Raw genomic sequence first — 16,507 nt, 5'->3', positions numbered from 1 at the left:
GCACTGTGCTGTATAACATGCTTTAAGGGAACAGGATCCATTTTTTTTTTTTTTTTATAACAAACGCTTTAAGGAATACAGCCAAAATACATTTTTAAAGTACATTTGAAAAGAAAAGAAATTGGCAACAATAGCTTTCCAGCAACTCTGGAAAATTTTTTAATTATAATGTAAATATGAAATTACCTTAATTCAATTTGAGAATAAGAAAAAAGTCTATTAAGTTTGTAGGTCTCTCCCTATTCCTGGCAAGGAAAGCGATGGCTTGAAGGTGGATGCAGGCCCTGCCCCCCACAATCCAGTGTTGGAAAAAAGAGGTAAATGATACTCTTCCATATAAGAAGCTGATTTATGTGCACAGGGGGTGTTCACCTAAATACGAAAAGGTCTGGGGTAGATGGTTGGCAGATGGTGAAACGTGTACTTGATATACCCGCCCTTCATTTTCCCCATTCCCTCCCACTCCCCCTTATAATTTATTTTTTCCTTCCTCCCTCTCTGTCTCTCCCCCTTTCCTTTGTCTCCTTTTTATATATACATATATAATGTGTGATGACTCTACCTCTTTTGGGTATTTTGCTTTATGCTATACGGTTACTTCAATGTGTCTATATATGTGCTACTGTTTTGGCCATGTTGGCCTCTGTCGATTTATGTACCAAGCATATGTACTTCAATAAAGTTGGCTTTTTCAATAAAAAATAAAAAAAAAGTCTCTATGTAGTCTCTACAGTACGTATTCAACAGAATAGAAACAAATTATAACTATGCAGTGTGTCAAACATAACTTAAAGAATAACTAAAGACAAAAGATTTTTTTAATTTTTTATTTTTTTATTTGGATGAAGTGGAGAGGAATCGGAGCCCCTGTCAGTTTTTATTGATGCCTGCATCCCCATTAAGGAGATTTACCCTAAATGTCCTGTTTACCATTTTCATTGAAAGTGAAAGTAAAGAAAATCACAAATTTTGTATATTTGTCCCAAGAAAAGTAAGAGAGGGGAAATCTTTGAATGAGGACACTAATTCTGGTGACCTAGGGGTCCCCAAAGAACTTCCGTAATTTGCAGTGATTTCCTACCACTTCCCGTTTGGCTAAGGAACAGGAAATTAAGGGAAATCTCTACATGAGACACAGATGAAAAAAAAATCTGACATGTTATAACCCTCCCTTGCTCTATCCAAAATGAAATTTATATTTATCTATAGTATTACTGAACCTGAGTTACCAAATTTTATTTTAAGGTCTATTCTGATGATAAAACATAAAAAGAAATACCTACCTCAAGTGCAATGTAGGCTTGAACACCATTTGTACGATGCAAGCAGTCTAGACAATTTATTCGAAAGGTTCCCTTCTGCACTCTGTTAAGAAACATTCCTAAGATCAATCATCATCAATCATCATCAAAAACCTTTAGGCACTTGTATACTTTATAAGAGCTCTTGTCCAAGGAAACACTTTTTCAAAGTTTCTACAAACAGAACTGTTCAGTTCTCCAAATATTACCAGTGAATGCTAAGGTTCTCATTTAACCAGGTGATGGTATAGCTAGATGTATTTACTTATATGCAACTGGACCTATGCTGTAATGTTGGAAACTTCATGCCACTCATCCAAGTAGCTTCCTTACTTCTGATGAGAATGAAGGATCACATGTGTAGCGCTGGCTCCTGACGTGCATGCGCTATATGTTTTTGAAAGTTAAATATTCCTGAAACCACAGTTGGGTTTTAGGGCTAATTTTACTAAATTATGATTTTAGTACCAGCCCAGCTGGGTTGCACTGGGTTCTCCTTGGCTGCAGGTGTTGCTGTCACCGCCGGCAAGTGTGAGAGCACAGTTTAGCTGGGTGTATTGAATGCCACGTTTCTCTCTGAACCAGCCCAGTGGGAGTGTTCTCCTGCTGTGCATTCTGGGAGGTGGTATTTAAGGTACTGACATCACGTGCTACGGGGTTCCGGTCCAGAGAGGTTTTCTGTCTGTTGGGTACTCGTCCTCCTGACCAACCCCCTGGCCCTCCTGGCCTGGGGTGCGGTTCCATGCACTTCCAAGTCTCTGGGCTGGATAGCCCGAGGTGAAGCAACTGCAGGGACAGGCCTGAATGGATATCTGGGCCTGGTGATTCAAGGGTGGTCCGATGCCGTCTCATCTAAGGAGAGGCCCAGCAACTGCAAAAGCATCCAGGGGAGGACTCTTCAGGAGAAGGCCATGTGCAAGGCTGGCTTCTCTGAAGGAGCCTGGAGGCTCAGTTGATCCTGGATCTACACTCATACGGTATCACCAGACCGGCTGAGAGTTACTGGTACCGTATGATAGCTCTATAAATTTGTCTATGTCCCTCAGTTACGCTCAAGTCTGTGGCAGAGACTTTTTCTCAAGTATTCTATGCTCAGGTCTGTGGAAGAGACTTTACTTTACTTAACGCCCTACTTAACGGTTATTCTCTGGATTTCTTCTATAAAAGACTTTCCATTTTTGGCAGTCCAAAGTATCTGCACTTCCTCCTAACCCTCTACCCTAAACTGAGAGATTCTTTTTCTACTTCAAATAAATAACCCAAAAGAAGATTCAGGGTCAGTTTCTACATTTCTTTGGGCCATCTACCATGGGAAACCCTAGACGGAGATGAGGTCAAGAAGGTAACGGTAAGCCCAATAAAACCAGCAGCTCCTTTGGGGTTAGTGCTACACACGTCTTTAACGTTACAGAACAAGTCCAATTAAAAGTGACTAGCTACTATTAGCAATAACCTATTCACAATTTTGCCTTAGTTATATACCAACTAGCTATTCTACCAGGTATTCATAAATATTTATTATTAATGCTCATTCTGCTGTAAAAACAGTGAAGTGTCAATGGGAGCCATGCTGTGATAATTCATACCTTACCATTACATTTTCAAAACAGAACACATGAAAGCATCAAAATATCTATATACTTACACCATTCCAAACTTTTACCTTTAAAATACATAGCCAATAAAATAATATTCAAAAGGCTGTGTCTGTAAAAGACTATATGCATGGCCCACTCCACAAGATTAAAATCCCCCTCTATATTACTGGATGAAATTAGGATAGAGTTATTACTGTTACGAGTTGTTACCGTAGAAATACCAAAAGCACAAGTCTCCTTCGAAACTGCTTTTGCTAGCTCAAACAAACAAAGGGCTTTGCTAAGGCAATTCTAAAGCCTAGTACTCACTGCAAGTTTTCTTTTAGTTCAAACCAGTGGCTGAGAGCACCGACTGGAAGCGGGTCGGCAGACCATTTCTGGTCATGCCCCTTCGACAGGAGCCACTGCAGTACACATAAGCCAAATGTCGGCCGGTTCAATAGAAATGTTAAATGCTGCCTCACATTCGGCACATGTGTATGGGGCTTAAAACCATGATCATGGCTTTTCCTACACAAATTCTATGTGGCTGGAAATATAGCATAACAAGATATTTTTCATTTTGCCGCAAGGCAAAAATACTTACCGCTTAGTTAGGTTTTCTCCTTTTGTAAAGATCCCAAACTCTTCCAAGTTTAGCTTTAACTGTGGTTTCAGTAAGTTTTCCAACTTCTCTATCTTTCCTCCTTTAACAATCTGATGGTAATCAAAATTAATCATTGGCACATCCTCTGCATGCTGAGATGCCCAAAGTAACTTCTAAAGACAAGGAAAAGTATATAGTTAATAAAACCTGTGCAATGGAAATAGCTTCACATCTTCTTTTAATATCATTAGGTCAAGACGAAAGAAAATGCCAAATAAATGATGTTTAGGGAACCAAGGTCCAAATGTGTTAATTTTAATATATATTATTATTATTATTATTAGGCGCCTTTTACTATTTTGGGCTTTTGTCTCTCTGAACATTATTTGTTATCTACTCCTTAACATCATTATTGAGCTATAACACTTTAAAGGGTATACTGTATTTACCAAGTGTATTTAAACAATAGGCAAAGCAATCAACCATCAACACACAAGTTTCCAATAAACACAATTATATAAGTTGCAGTGAAATATAGAAATTATTATGGGTCCTGAAATAATTAGTTACTCCAATACACAGGGCTTATATCATAATTACTAGTATGTACAAAGTGCAACAACAATCAAAGTGCATTATGTGATATTAAAGTGCAAATAAAAAAAATGTCCTTTATGCAAGTGCCTTATTAAAAGTGAACTTTGAAGTCCTTTGCATTAAAGTGCCTTGTGCAAAATAATATGCACCGTAATTCACATTATAAATCTTCAGTGAATAACTCCACCAATGTGCCTCCAACTTCACTCAGGAAAACTCACCAAAAAGCCGTGACCTCCCAATTTTGAGTAGGTCAATATCAGGGATGTGCGGTGAGGTCAGTGGTTGGTGAGGCACTGGCTAATATCAGAGCCAGATACACACAGGTTACATAAGTCACGATCTGACTTTCTGCCAACAAAACCGTGAATTTTTGTTCGAAGGTCGTTGGCTCAAACTTGTCTTGCATACACACAGTCACACAAATGTTGGCCAACAATTACGAACGTGGGGACGTGGTGACCTACAAGACGCACAACGAGCCGAGAAAAAGGAAGTTCAATAGCCAGTGCGGCTCCTTCTGCTTGATTCAAGCATGCGTGAACTTTTGTGAGACGGACTTGTGTACACATGATCAGACTTTCCGCCAACAACGTTTTCTTGGCGGAAAAATTTGAGAACCTGCTATAAAACATTTGTTGGTGGAAAGTCCGACAGCAAATGTTCGATGGAGCATACACACGGTCTGACTTTCTGCCAAGCTCACATCCAACATTTCCCATCGGAAATGTACACCTGCACCGTGTATACGCAGCATAAACATGTAATCTGTAAACATTTTTAAAGCATCGTCTATGGAGATTTTTAAGTACTGAAGTTTGGCACCATTCCACAAGCGTGCAACATGTTAGGTATATACTTTCTCTGCGTAACATCTGCGTAACATCATCTTTAAAAAAATAAAAAAAAAAAAATCGAGCTAACTTTATTTAATTTTTTTTTTATTCATGAAACAGTTTCTTTAAAAAATAAAAAAAACGTGTTTGAAAAATTGCTGTGGAAATACCGTGTGACATAAAAAGTTGCAATTTTATTCCCTAGGGTGCCTGCTAAAAAAATATATATAATGTTTGGGGGTTCTGAGTAATTTTCTAGCAAAATAAAATTATGATTTTCACATGTAGGAGAGAAGTGTCAGAATTGGCCTGGGTGGCAAGTGGTTACCGTATTTATCGGCGTATAGCACGCACCCCAAGTTTAGGAGGGAATTTTAAGGAATAAAACTTACATTTAAATGCCCCTTCAATGCAGCCTTATCAGTGTCCATCTGCAGCCTTGTCCAGTGACATTACAGCCTTGTCAGCGTCCATCTGCAGCCTTGTCATGCAGCCTTGTCAGTGTCATTTGCAGCCTTGCCATTTAAAAATGGCGCCGCCGAGATACAGAGTCAGATGTCTTGTGTATCTCTTCGGCCCTCAGTAGCTCTCGGCAGCTTTTGGCCCTTCTCGGCCAATCATGGCGGCTTTCGGCGGCTCACGCGGGACTGTGAGAGCGGCCGAAATCCGCCGAGAGGCTCACAATTGGCAGGGGATCGGCGTATAATACGCACCCACTATTTTCCCTTGATTTTAAGGGGGAAATAGGGCGTGTTATACACCGATAAATATGGTAATTACAATAATTAACATACAAATAATTATTATATTTTATTTTTAAGGTAATTTACTATATTATCAAAAACTGTACTTAAGCAGGTGGCTTAACCACTTCAGCCCCAGAAGATTTGTCTGCTCAATGAAAAGGCCATTTTTTGCGAAAGGCCACTGCGCCGCTTTAACTGACAATTGCGCGGTCGTGCCATACCCAAACAAAATTTGACATCCCCTTTTTCCCCACAAATAGAGCTTTCTTTTGGTGGTATTTAATCACCTCTGCGGTTTTTATTTTTTGCACTATAAACAAAAGAAGAGCGACAATTTTGAAAAAAACACAATGGGGGGTTATTTACTAAAGGAAAATCCACTTTGCACTGCAAGCTCATTTGGAAGTAAAGTCGCTGTAGATCCGAGGGGGACATGCAAGGAAAATAAAAAAAACAGCATTTTAGCCTGCACATGATTGCATGATAAAATCAGCAGAGCTTCCACTCATTTCATTTCAGATCTACCCTTTAGATTTAGAGCGACTGCACTTCCAAGTGCACTTTCACTGCACTTTTAAGTGCACTTGCAGTGCAAAGTGAATTTGCCTTTCATAAGTAACCCCCAGTATCTTTTTACTTTTTGCTATACTAAATAACCCACATTTAAAAAAAAATAAAAAAAAAAAAAAAAGTTTAGGCCGATATGTATTCTTCTAAATATGTTTGGTAAAAAAAAAAAAAAAAAACTCAATAAGCGTATATTGATTGGTGTACACAAAAGTTATAGAGTCTACAAAATAGGGGATAGATTTATAGCATTTTTATTATTATTTTTTTTTTTTACTAGTAATGGCAGTGATCAGTGATCAATTTTTAATCGGGACTGCGATATTGCGGCGGACACACTGCACACTTTTGACACATTTTTGGGACCAGTGACAATTATACAGCGATCAATGCTATAAAATGCATTGATTACTGTATAAATCGCACTGGCGGGGATGGGGTTAACACTAGAGGGCGATCAAGGGGTTAACTGTGTTCCCTAGTGTGTGTTCTAACTGTAGGGGGATGGAACTGACTAGGAGGAGTGAGAGATCTGTGTTCATACTTAGTATGAACACACTATCTGTCTCCTCTCCCCTGAGAGAACCGGGATCTGTGTGCTTATACACACAGATTCCGTTTCACGTTTTGCCACGAGCGATCGTGGGTGCACAGTGATCACTTCCCCCGGCTCCGGTAGCGAGCCGTGGGCACGTGCGTGCCCCCAGCGGAGGGCGCGCCCTCTAATAGTCAAAAGGCGAAGCGGCATAAGGTAACGTTGTTTCGCCCAGGGGAGCCAACCTGCCACAGTACAACTGTGGCGGCTGGTCGGGAAGAGGTTAATGGAAAAATTACTGAAGTTTGAAGTTATAACTACCAACCAGTCATTTCACAGTAAATAGATCAACAATAAATTATCTTATAACATATAGCATTATAATATGTTATTTAGCTTGATTTAAACCAGTGATTCTCAACCAGGTTTCCTCCAGAGGTTGCTAGGGGTTCCTTCAGCAGCCATTTCTGCCTCTCGGATAAGTTCCCACCGACACCATTGATCTTTTTAGCTATCTGTAAGGAGGTAATTCTTCCCAATGGCCACAGATATAAGGACCATTCTTCCCACTGACCATCACACTAATGTATCATGAGTTGTAGATTTCTAATTGTTAGCAGGGGTTCCCTGAGACTGGAGAAATATATCAAGGGTTCCTCTGGGTTGAAAAGGTTGAGAAAGGCTGGTTTAAACAGTACTTTTTCAATAGCAGCAGATCCTCCCTCCTAACTGTGTGTGTAAAACATGGAATTATGGGTAAATCTTATACCATAAACACGTTTTTTCCTTGTAGTTAAGAGGGCTGGACTGGAAGGGAGCATTTGTCTTTTAGACACATCTATCACATCACTTCTATGACACTGCAGTGAGAGAACAGCCTCCACTGCAGCATTTTTATTGGACAGCTTTTTCCAATGGTGCTTTACCATTGGTCCAAGGTTCCAAGCTGTCCACTGAGCTCAGTGCTTCTGACAAGAAGCTAGGAAAGGCAATGTGAGCTCATGCTCTCAGTCTGCTGCAAACAGAGTGTGCCCACTTGTATTTAAACTGGCCACTCGGTATGTAGTTTCTGACAGGCTGCACAAGAAACCCCGTATCTCTGCAACTATAGGTGGCAGGAGCTTAAAATTTTGACCAGTAGTTTTGTATGACTTCAGCTACCTACCCCCAAAATCTGACCCCAGGTCGCCGAGCTACGACCCTTAAAGCTTGATCATTTAAAAAAAAATTATGATCAATGGCAGGTGAGGCTCTGCCTTGCCTGACTACACGTCCCTGGTATACATACTTTATCCCCTCATGGGTCAAATATCTAGGGGTTATGCCAATTCTTCCTCTCAGTCACTACAGGTATGTGCAAACCAGAGGGAAGTATTATGGTTTAGTATCATGGGTACTGGCAGTACGCAGTGACATATGTAGGCCCCATTGTAATCTAATGTCTGTGCCTGATCACCTCGTGCAAATGTTTACTCACATATCGCATGACTGAAGTCATTAAAGGATAAGTGCACCCTAACACTAAAATCTCTACATCTACAGACATCCATCTAACACTAGTGATCTAACACTAACCTATCTTTTTTTTTTTTTTTTTTTGTACCTATTTCTTCTTTTTTCTTTTTTTACCACTCAGTAAGATTCTTGTTGTTAATGGATTCTAATCAGTTTAACTCTCAGAATCCTTTTTTTTTTTCTTAACATCATTGTGACAAAGTGTCTTTTTCATTTCCCAGTCTCTTTTTTTTTTTTTTTTAACTTCTCGTTATTACTTATATCAATTTAATATTTATCCATTAAAAAGAGAAGACCATACAGATTGAAAAAAAATAAAAAATAAAACTGACATCTACTTAGTTATCTTTGCCATCATATTAGTGCTACCTTATCTTATTTATATAACTCCTTGTTTAATTAAATTTTACCTCACCCACCCTACCCTCTTCTCTACAATCTGTTGACCTTCCCCGTATCTACTACTCTTTATTCCATTAATGCTTGTGTATAATGCTTCGTCTTTTTAAATATATACTTTTCCCACGTTCTACAGTATTTTTTCATTTTATTTTCCTCCATTTTTCTTAGATATTCCATGTTGATATATTCTATTCTTTGGATCCATTCTCTGATCGGGGGTTTTTTCACCTGTAACCAATTTTTTGGTATTATGGCTTTTGCAGCATTAAGTAAGACGGGTACTAATGAGTTTTTTATTCTTCTTTAAGGCTCCATGCACACTGAAGCTCAAAAAAGCTATTTCTGGACGCCAGATTGCTGGCAGAAAACGCTGGTTGAAAAACCTGCTTTTAACAGCGTTTTATACTAGCGTTAATGAGCGTTTTACAGCGTTAGCGTTAATGGGCGTTTTTTATAAAAATACACAGAGGACACTCCAAAAATCCCACAATGCATTGAAAAATAGAATGCCGAACACTAATGAACGAGCGTTAATGAGCGTTAATGAGCGTTTGGGCGTTTTTTGCCGCTGAAAAACGGCACTTTGAACGCGAATTTCTGGCGTTCAGAAAAAAGCCCATAAACTCCACTGCTCATTAAAGCTGAAAAACGTCCATGTGTGCATGGACACATAGGCTAACATAGAGTGGAGTTTATGGGCTTTTACAAAAAACGCCCAAACGCCAATAAACTGCAGTTTATCAGCTTCAGTGTGCATGGAGCCTTAAAATGCTTACTCGTTTTTTCATCTATTCCTAAAAACAAACACTCCCCTGGAGTTAAAGGTATTTTTTGCCCTGTTATTTTTTCTATATATTCAATTATTTTACACCAATATTGATTTATTACTGGGCATTCCCACCAGAAGTGGAATATTGTTCCTGGTAAACTACATTCTCTCCAACATAACTTGGAGTTGGAGGGATCCATTCTATGTAATTTATCTGGTGTTAAGTGCCATCTCGTTAAACATTTATAATTTACTTCCATTGATCTTGTATCAAATACAGAATCATATACCGAATTAATCATTTGGGTCTCATCAACCTTATAGCCCAAGTCTTTTTCCCATTTAGCTATAAATGGGATATTTCCTTGGCCTTCTATTTCCGAAAGACAGTCGTATAGCTGTGAGACACAATGTTTAACTACTGTTTCCCTTATACATAATTTTTCAATTGGTGTTAACCTACTTTCATTTCTTATTGGTTTTGGGATGGAATTAACAAAGTGTTGAATCTGCAGGTATTCCCAATCCTTTAACATTTGCCATATATGCTTCATCATTAAATCTTGTTTTGACATTAAATTCCCCTCCCATATGATATCTTTTAATTGTAAATCCTTCATTTGTTTCCCTAATGGTGTACCGTGTCCTGGTGTAAAAAAACTCGTGCCCTCGAGAGGGATTAGTGGTGAATTATATTGCCATTTATTTTTACACTGTATTATATCCCATTTTTTCAGTACCGTTAAGGTGATTTCATGCGTCCTAGTACTAATTAATCAAAATTTTGGTGGAATCCAAATTTTTTTGTAATTGTGACCCATTCAATATCTCCTCCATTTTTACCCATTTCTTTTTAGTGTTTTGGTTTGTCCATTCGACCAATCTCGTTAAAATAATTGCCAAGTAATATCTGTGTATATCTGGTAGTGCCATTCCTCCCCTATTTTTTTTCTAGTTAATAAATTAAATTTTATCCTGGGTTTTTTGTTTTGCCATATAAATTTTAAAAATAAAGTTCTTATTATATTAAAGAAACCAATTGGAATATTTATCGGAAGCATTTGCATTTTATATGTAATTTTTGGTAATACCACCATCTTCAACACATTGATTCTTCCCATCCAAGATATTGTTCCTTTATTCATCTTCCTAAGTAACGCTTTAATTTAATTTATTAGCGGGATATAATTAGCCTGGTATAACCCCTGAATTGTCTTTGTTATTTTAATCCCTAAGTATGTTATTTCTTTTTTTTCCCATGTAAAAGGGAATTTTTGCCGTATCTTTTCCTCTTCCTGCGTACCTAATCCAATGTTCAGGATAACTGTTTTAATTTGGTTTATTTTAAAATTAGAGAGGGCCCCATAATCTCGGATCTCCCTTATCAGGCCTGGTAACGACGTTTGGGGGTTGATCATATATAGGAGTATGTCGTCCGCATGTGCCGCCACTTTATGTTCTTCCCCCCCATTCTTATTCCTTCTATAACTGGGTTCTTTCGGATTTTTGCTAATAGGGGCTCCAAGGCTATCACATATAGCAAGGGCGAGAGGGGACACCCCTGTCATGTACCATTTCGCATATCAAAAGCGGACGACATACTCCCGTTTACCCCCACTCTAGCTGATGGGTACGTATATAAATTATTTACCCGTTTCAGCATTCTGTAAAGTTTCCATTATAAAGCACCAATCCACTCGACACTAACCTATCTAACCCTGTAAAGAAGAAATCAGAATACATACCTTTTTTTAAGCTGATCCGACCCGATCCCACAGTGAGCTGTCAGCTGCGGCTTCGCTGTGTGCAGAGGATACTGCCGACAATGGAAGCCCCATAGTAAGTCTATGGTTGATGTAAATTAGCATTCATTTCCCGGTCGTTGTCGGCTGTGTCCTCTGCAGAGCTTCCGCTGCTGGAGACCAGACCGGATCGGCTTCAAAGAAGGTATGTATAGTGATTTCTTCTTTAGAGGTCTAGATAGGTTAGGCTTATATCGTGGATGTCTTTAGATGTAGTTATTTTAGTCTTAGGGTAGACTTATCCTTTAATAAGTAAACTGTAACTTAATATTTTTAACACTTTGTGTAGGTTATTATACATTTGCATCATGTTGGGAGACTGAATTCAATCTGCATAGACTAATATTTAGTGTTGTGTTAAATAGCATAACTGGGGTATCCCCCCCCCCCCTAAATATTGTAATTGGAATTTATTTAAATACTGCACATATAAGAAAACAATTACAAATGAGAGAACTCAGATAAGGATTATATTGATTTCTTTTAAATCAAATCTAATGATGCAGTTAAAAAAATGAAAACATGTAAGCCCTTGTACACACGGTCGGACATTCTGACAACCAAATTCGTTGGATTTTGTCCGACGGATTTTGTCCGAAACTGTTGCATACACACGGTCGGACAAAGTTGTCGGAAAATCTGATTGTTCATAACGTGATGACGTTATTTCGTTACGACGGGACTACGTTCAGGCTAGTAGCCAATAACTGGTCTAGGAATTTGATCTGAGCATGCCTGGCACTTTGTCCGTCGGAGTAGGCTACACATGATCGGAGTATGTCCGATCGGAGCAATTTGTCGGAAAATTTTACAGCCAAGTTGGAAAAGTTGGCCCGTCAGATATTCCGATGGAAACAGTCCGATGGAGACCACACACAGTCGGAATATCCGACAAAACGGTCCGATAGGACACATTCTGTCGGAATCTCCGACCGTGTGTACAAGGGCTTAGCCCCTTCCTGTCCACAATCCCTATATTTATGTTCCTCAGCATAGTGCCCCAAAGTAAGGGTGTGTCACTAACAGATCAGCTCTAAGACCCCTTTCACGCTGGAGGTGTTTTTCAGGCTTGACAGCGCTAAAAATAGCGCCTGAAAAAAGCGGCTCCATTCATTCCAGTGTGCTTTCACACTGGAGCGGTGTGCTGGCAGGGTGTAGAAAAAGTCCTGCCAGCAGCTTCTTTGGAGTGGTGAACTCACGGTGCCTGTCCCTTCCTAGGACCCTTTGGCAGCATAATAAAACATCAGTCTTTCAGACCTGAGCAGTCGTCTTTAAATAGACCTTGACCAACCTCAACCTCAACCTCAATACATCAAGACAATGTAGTGAGTTTTCTACCCTAGAACCTGGTTTTGGAAAAAAACAATGGTAGGACAATATCTTGGTTTAGGTGAAAACCTAAAACCACCTTAATAATTAAATATGGCTTCTTTACAGGAAAGAGCGGCCAACTCCAATACCCTTTTGCAGCGGGTATAGCAACCCGAAACACTATTTGCCTTGTCAGAAGCACCAAGGGAGTATGCTGTAACGGTTCAAAGGGCTGTTCTTGCAATACCGACAAAAAACTAAGTTCAAGTCACAAGGGTTCAAGGGTGGTCTAACTGGCGGAATAAGCCGCATTACCCCTTGTATAACAACCCCGGACCAAAGAATGCAAAGCAAGCGGTCTTTGAAATAAAGCCAAGACTTGGCCCTTAATAGTACTCAAGGCCAGCTTCATTTGTACTTTTGCCCTGCAGAGTCTATAATATATAACTCTGGAAGCCGGCTTCATTAATGAAGGTAGAAATCACTGACCCAGAGAGACTATGTCTCTTCAGGATGTGGGCTTCAATAGCCAAACCATCAAACTTAGAGTTTGTAAAGTAGGATGGAATATCGCCCCCTGTAAGAGTAAGTCTGGCCGTAGTGGAAGGGACCATGGATCCTCCACTGCCATCTTTTTACGATTTCTGCATACCTGGACCTTCTGGGACATGCTGGGGCTACAATAATTACCGGATTTCTTTCCAACTTGATCCTGCAAAGAAGCCGTGGCAGCAATTGAATAGGGGGGAAAAAAAACCTAACTCTGTGAAAACTGACCCCGTGTGGTCACCCCACATCTGTCTTGCATGCGAGTGGATCCCTTGTCCTTGACATAAACTTGACCAACTACATGTTGAACCTGGACACCAAAAGATCTACGTCTGGGACCCCCCATCTTTGGCATATAGCCAGAAAGAATTTTGGGGTGAGGGGACCACTCCCCCGGGAACAACTGCTGGTGACTCACGTAGTCCGCCTGCCAATTCTCTATCCCTGGAATGAAGACTGCCGATAGGCAAGGAACATCCTTTTCTGCCCAAGCTAGAATATGGTCCACCACTCTGAGCTGCATGACCCTTAGTGCCCCCTTGGCGATTGATATAGGCCGCAGCTGTGGCATTGTTGGATTGAATCCTGATACGACAATCCCGTAGCCTGAATGTTCAGGGCTTCAGAGACAGACACGCTGCCCGAATCTCTAGGATGTTGATGGGTCAGGCTTTTTTTGGTTCTGGACCACTGTCCCTGGGCAGTTGTCTTTTCCAGTACTGCTCTCCAACCTGAAAGGTTGGCATCTGTCATTACCACTTTACAGGTAACTGGTATGAAGGTTTTTTTCCTTCTGCAGATTCCTGGATACCGAGCACAAACTGAGGCTCTGGAACACCTTTGGGGACAGCCTCATTGGCAAGTTTAACGCTTGAATCATTTTGTTCCAAGCAGACAGGATACTGTTTTGCAACAGTCTCAAATGGAACTGGGCATAGGGAACCGCTTTGAATGAAGCCACCATCTTTCCTAACATCCTTATGCAAAGGCGAATGGAGGTAGGGCTGAAACAACTAATCTATTAATCAACAACTAATCGATTATGAAACTAATAGATTACTATTTTCATAATCGATTAATCGGCCAGTAAAATAATGGTGTTAAAAAAAAAACTAAAATGAGCCCTTTATAGTACAAAAATATAATCACTACTGTAAATATTACTTTCACTGTCCTACAGTAAAAGAAATTAACCCCTTCCAGTAGTTATGCTTTTTTTGTACTATAAAGGGCTAATTTTAGTCTTTTTAACCCCATTATGTTACTAAACGTCTTAGGCCTGGTTCACATCTATATGTTTATTGGTGCTTTTTGCAGAAACGCACTACAGTTCCTTTACATGGTTTCCTATGGGACACGTTCATATCTGTGCTTTTTTCAGCCGCTGCATATTTGGAAAGGGTCAGGGACTTTTAAACGCAAAACGGTGCTTTTTTGGTTCAATATACTTCAACAGAAAAGAATGTAATGCATTTTTGCTGAAATTTGTGTTTTTTAATCTGCCCCAAAATAAATGCAAAAAGCGCAAGTTGCAGTAAAATCACGTGCGCAAAAATCAAAACGCACAGAAAAAAGCACTGCAGAAACAGATCAAAAGCAAAAACTGCATAGGTGTGTAATAAGACTTATGCTGGCCTCACGGATCAATTTTAAGGTGAGAATATTCAGAAGAAAAATCTTTGTACATTCGCTGAATAAAAGCATTTTGTTTGAAATTTTCACTTAATTTCTGAACAAAAACCACATACACTGAAAATTCCTTTGACCGAGAAGTTCTCTATTATTTCAAAATTTTCCTGTCACTGTGGTTGAAAATGAACGTCAATTTGACCCATTTTTTTTTTTAAGGTTATTAACTGATTAATCAAAACAATCGGCCAACTAATCGATTATGAAAATAATCGTTAGTTGCAGCCCTAAATGGAGGGATCTCCTTTCGACCTGACCATCCGCAACAGCTCTCTTATGGAGTTGATCTTTGCCTGAGGCAAGAACACCTTTTTCTGGGCTGTGTCTATGATCAGACCCAAGTACTCCAGACTTTTTAGCGGTTTTAAGGAAGACTTCTCTAGTTTGAAAATTCAACCCAAATTTTTCAGGTATTTGGTTGTAATGCGCACGCTTTTCTCCAAATGAGCCACCGACTGGTCTATTAGCAATAGATCATCTAGGTACGCCAAGACTGTTATGCCCTGTGCCCTTAACTTGGCTAGAAGTGGGGCCAGAACTTTTGTAAACACCTGGGGTGCTGTAGCCAGCCCGAAGGGCAAGGCTACAAACTGAAAATTCTGCTGTTCTACCTTGAACCGCAGAAACCCTTGGTGAGTGGGAAATATAGGGACATGCAGATATGTATCCCTGATGTCGATAGACGCCAGAAGTTCTCCTCGTAGGATAGAAACCACTGACCTGATCGACTCCATGCGAAAGGAGCGGATCTTCAGGAACTGATTTAGATTTTTTTAGATCTAGAATGGGTCTGACAGCTCCATTCAGTTTTGGTACCGTAAAGAGATTTGAATAAAACCCCAAACCTTGCTTTCCTGTGGAGATTTGTATGATCACACCCTGAGCCAGTAATCGGTCTAGTGCCCGAAACAGAGATTTCCTTTTCCCTGGATCTTTGGAAACGTTTGTCCTCAGAAAACGAGACGGTGGAAACTCCAGAAATGTGAGTTTGTATCCTAGAGACACCGTGGAGATGACCCATCTGTCTTTTGTTGCTTGGACCTGACCCTGAGGCTTTTCTCTAGAGTCTGACAGTGGAGGCCGCTGTCACTGCCTAGAGGCGGATGCCCCTGGCGCAGGAGAAAGAGTCCGCTTAAATGAAGGGTGTTTATACTTTCTGAGTGCTTTTCCCACTAAAAATCATTTGGATGTATTTGTCCAAATCATCCCCAAATAGCCGATCCCCATGAAAAGGAAAACCAGTTAGGAGCCTTTTGCATGGTGCTTCGGCTGACCAATTTTTTAAACACAGGATCCTACGCATGTGCACTAGCACAAGCATGAGGCGGGACGCCGAGTGAATAGAATCTTTCATGGCGTCTATGGCAAAACATAATGCTTTTGGTAGTTCCGGCAAACCTTGGGCTTGTTGTGCAGGAACCTCCTTAAGGGTCTGTCTAAACTGGTCCTTTAGGGACTGACAGATGCCTATTGCAGCGACTGCAGGCTGAGTAACGGCACCTGCCACGGAAAAAGAGGATTTTAACAGGAATTCCAACCTTTATCTGTTGGATCCTTAAGCATTTGTGCATTGTTTACTGGACAAGTTAGACTGTTATCCACACGAAATCGCAGCGTCAACTGCTGGTACATTCCATTTTTTGGTGAATTTCTCCTCCATGGGATAGAGTGCTGTGAATCTCTTTGGAGGGAGAAAATGCTTAT

At 40.1% G+C, this 16,507-nt stretch overlaps 1 protein-coding gene across 1 annotated transcript in view; it reads right to left on the bottom strand.

The window, feature by feature from the left end:
* SYNJ2 (synaptojanin 2) overlaps nucleotides 1-16,507 on the bottom strand; it is a 203,928-nt gene that overhangs the window by 69,052 nt on the left and 118,369 nt on the right. The window contains exons 8-9 of the mRNA XM_077486270.1: nucleotides 3,486-3,658; nucleotides 1,284-1,365 (exon numbers count right to left, since the gene is read on the bottom strand). Of these exons, the coding sequence (XP_077342396.1) occupies nucleotides 1,284-1,365; nucleotides 3,486-3,658 (255 nt within the window). The remainder of the gene's footprint in view (nucleotides 1-1,283; nucleotides 1,366-3,485; nucleotides 3,659-16,507) is intronic.

This window comes from Lithobates pipiens, unplaced genomic scaffold (genome assembly GCF_037356315.1).
Source record: "Lithobates pipiens isolate NorthernLeopardFrog02 unplaced genomic scaffold, aLitPip1_a1.2 Scaffold_18, whole genome shotgun sequence".
NCBI classification, from domain to species: Eukaryota; Metazoa; Chordata; class Amphibia; order Anura; family Ranidae; genus Lithobates; species Lithobates pipiens.
This window is presented reverse-complemented; position numbering and strand designations above follow the sequence as displayed.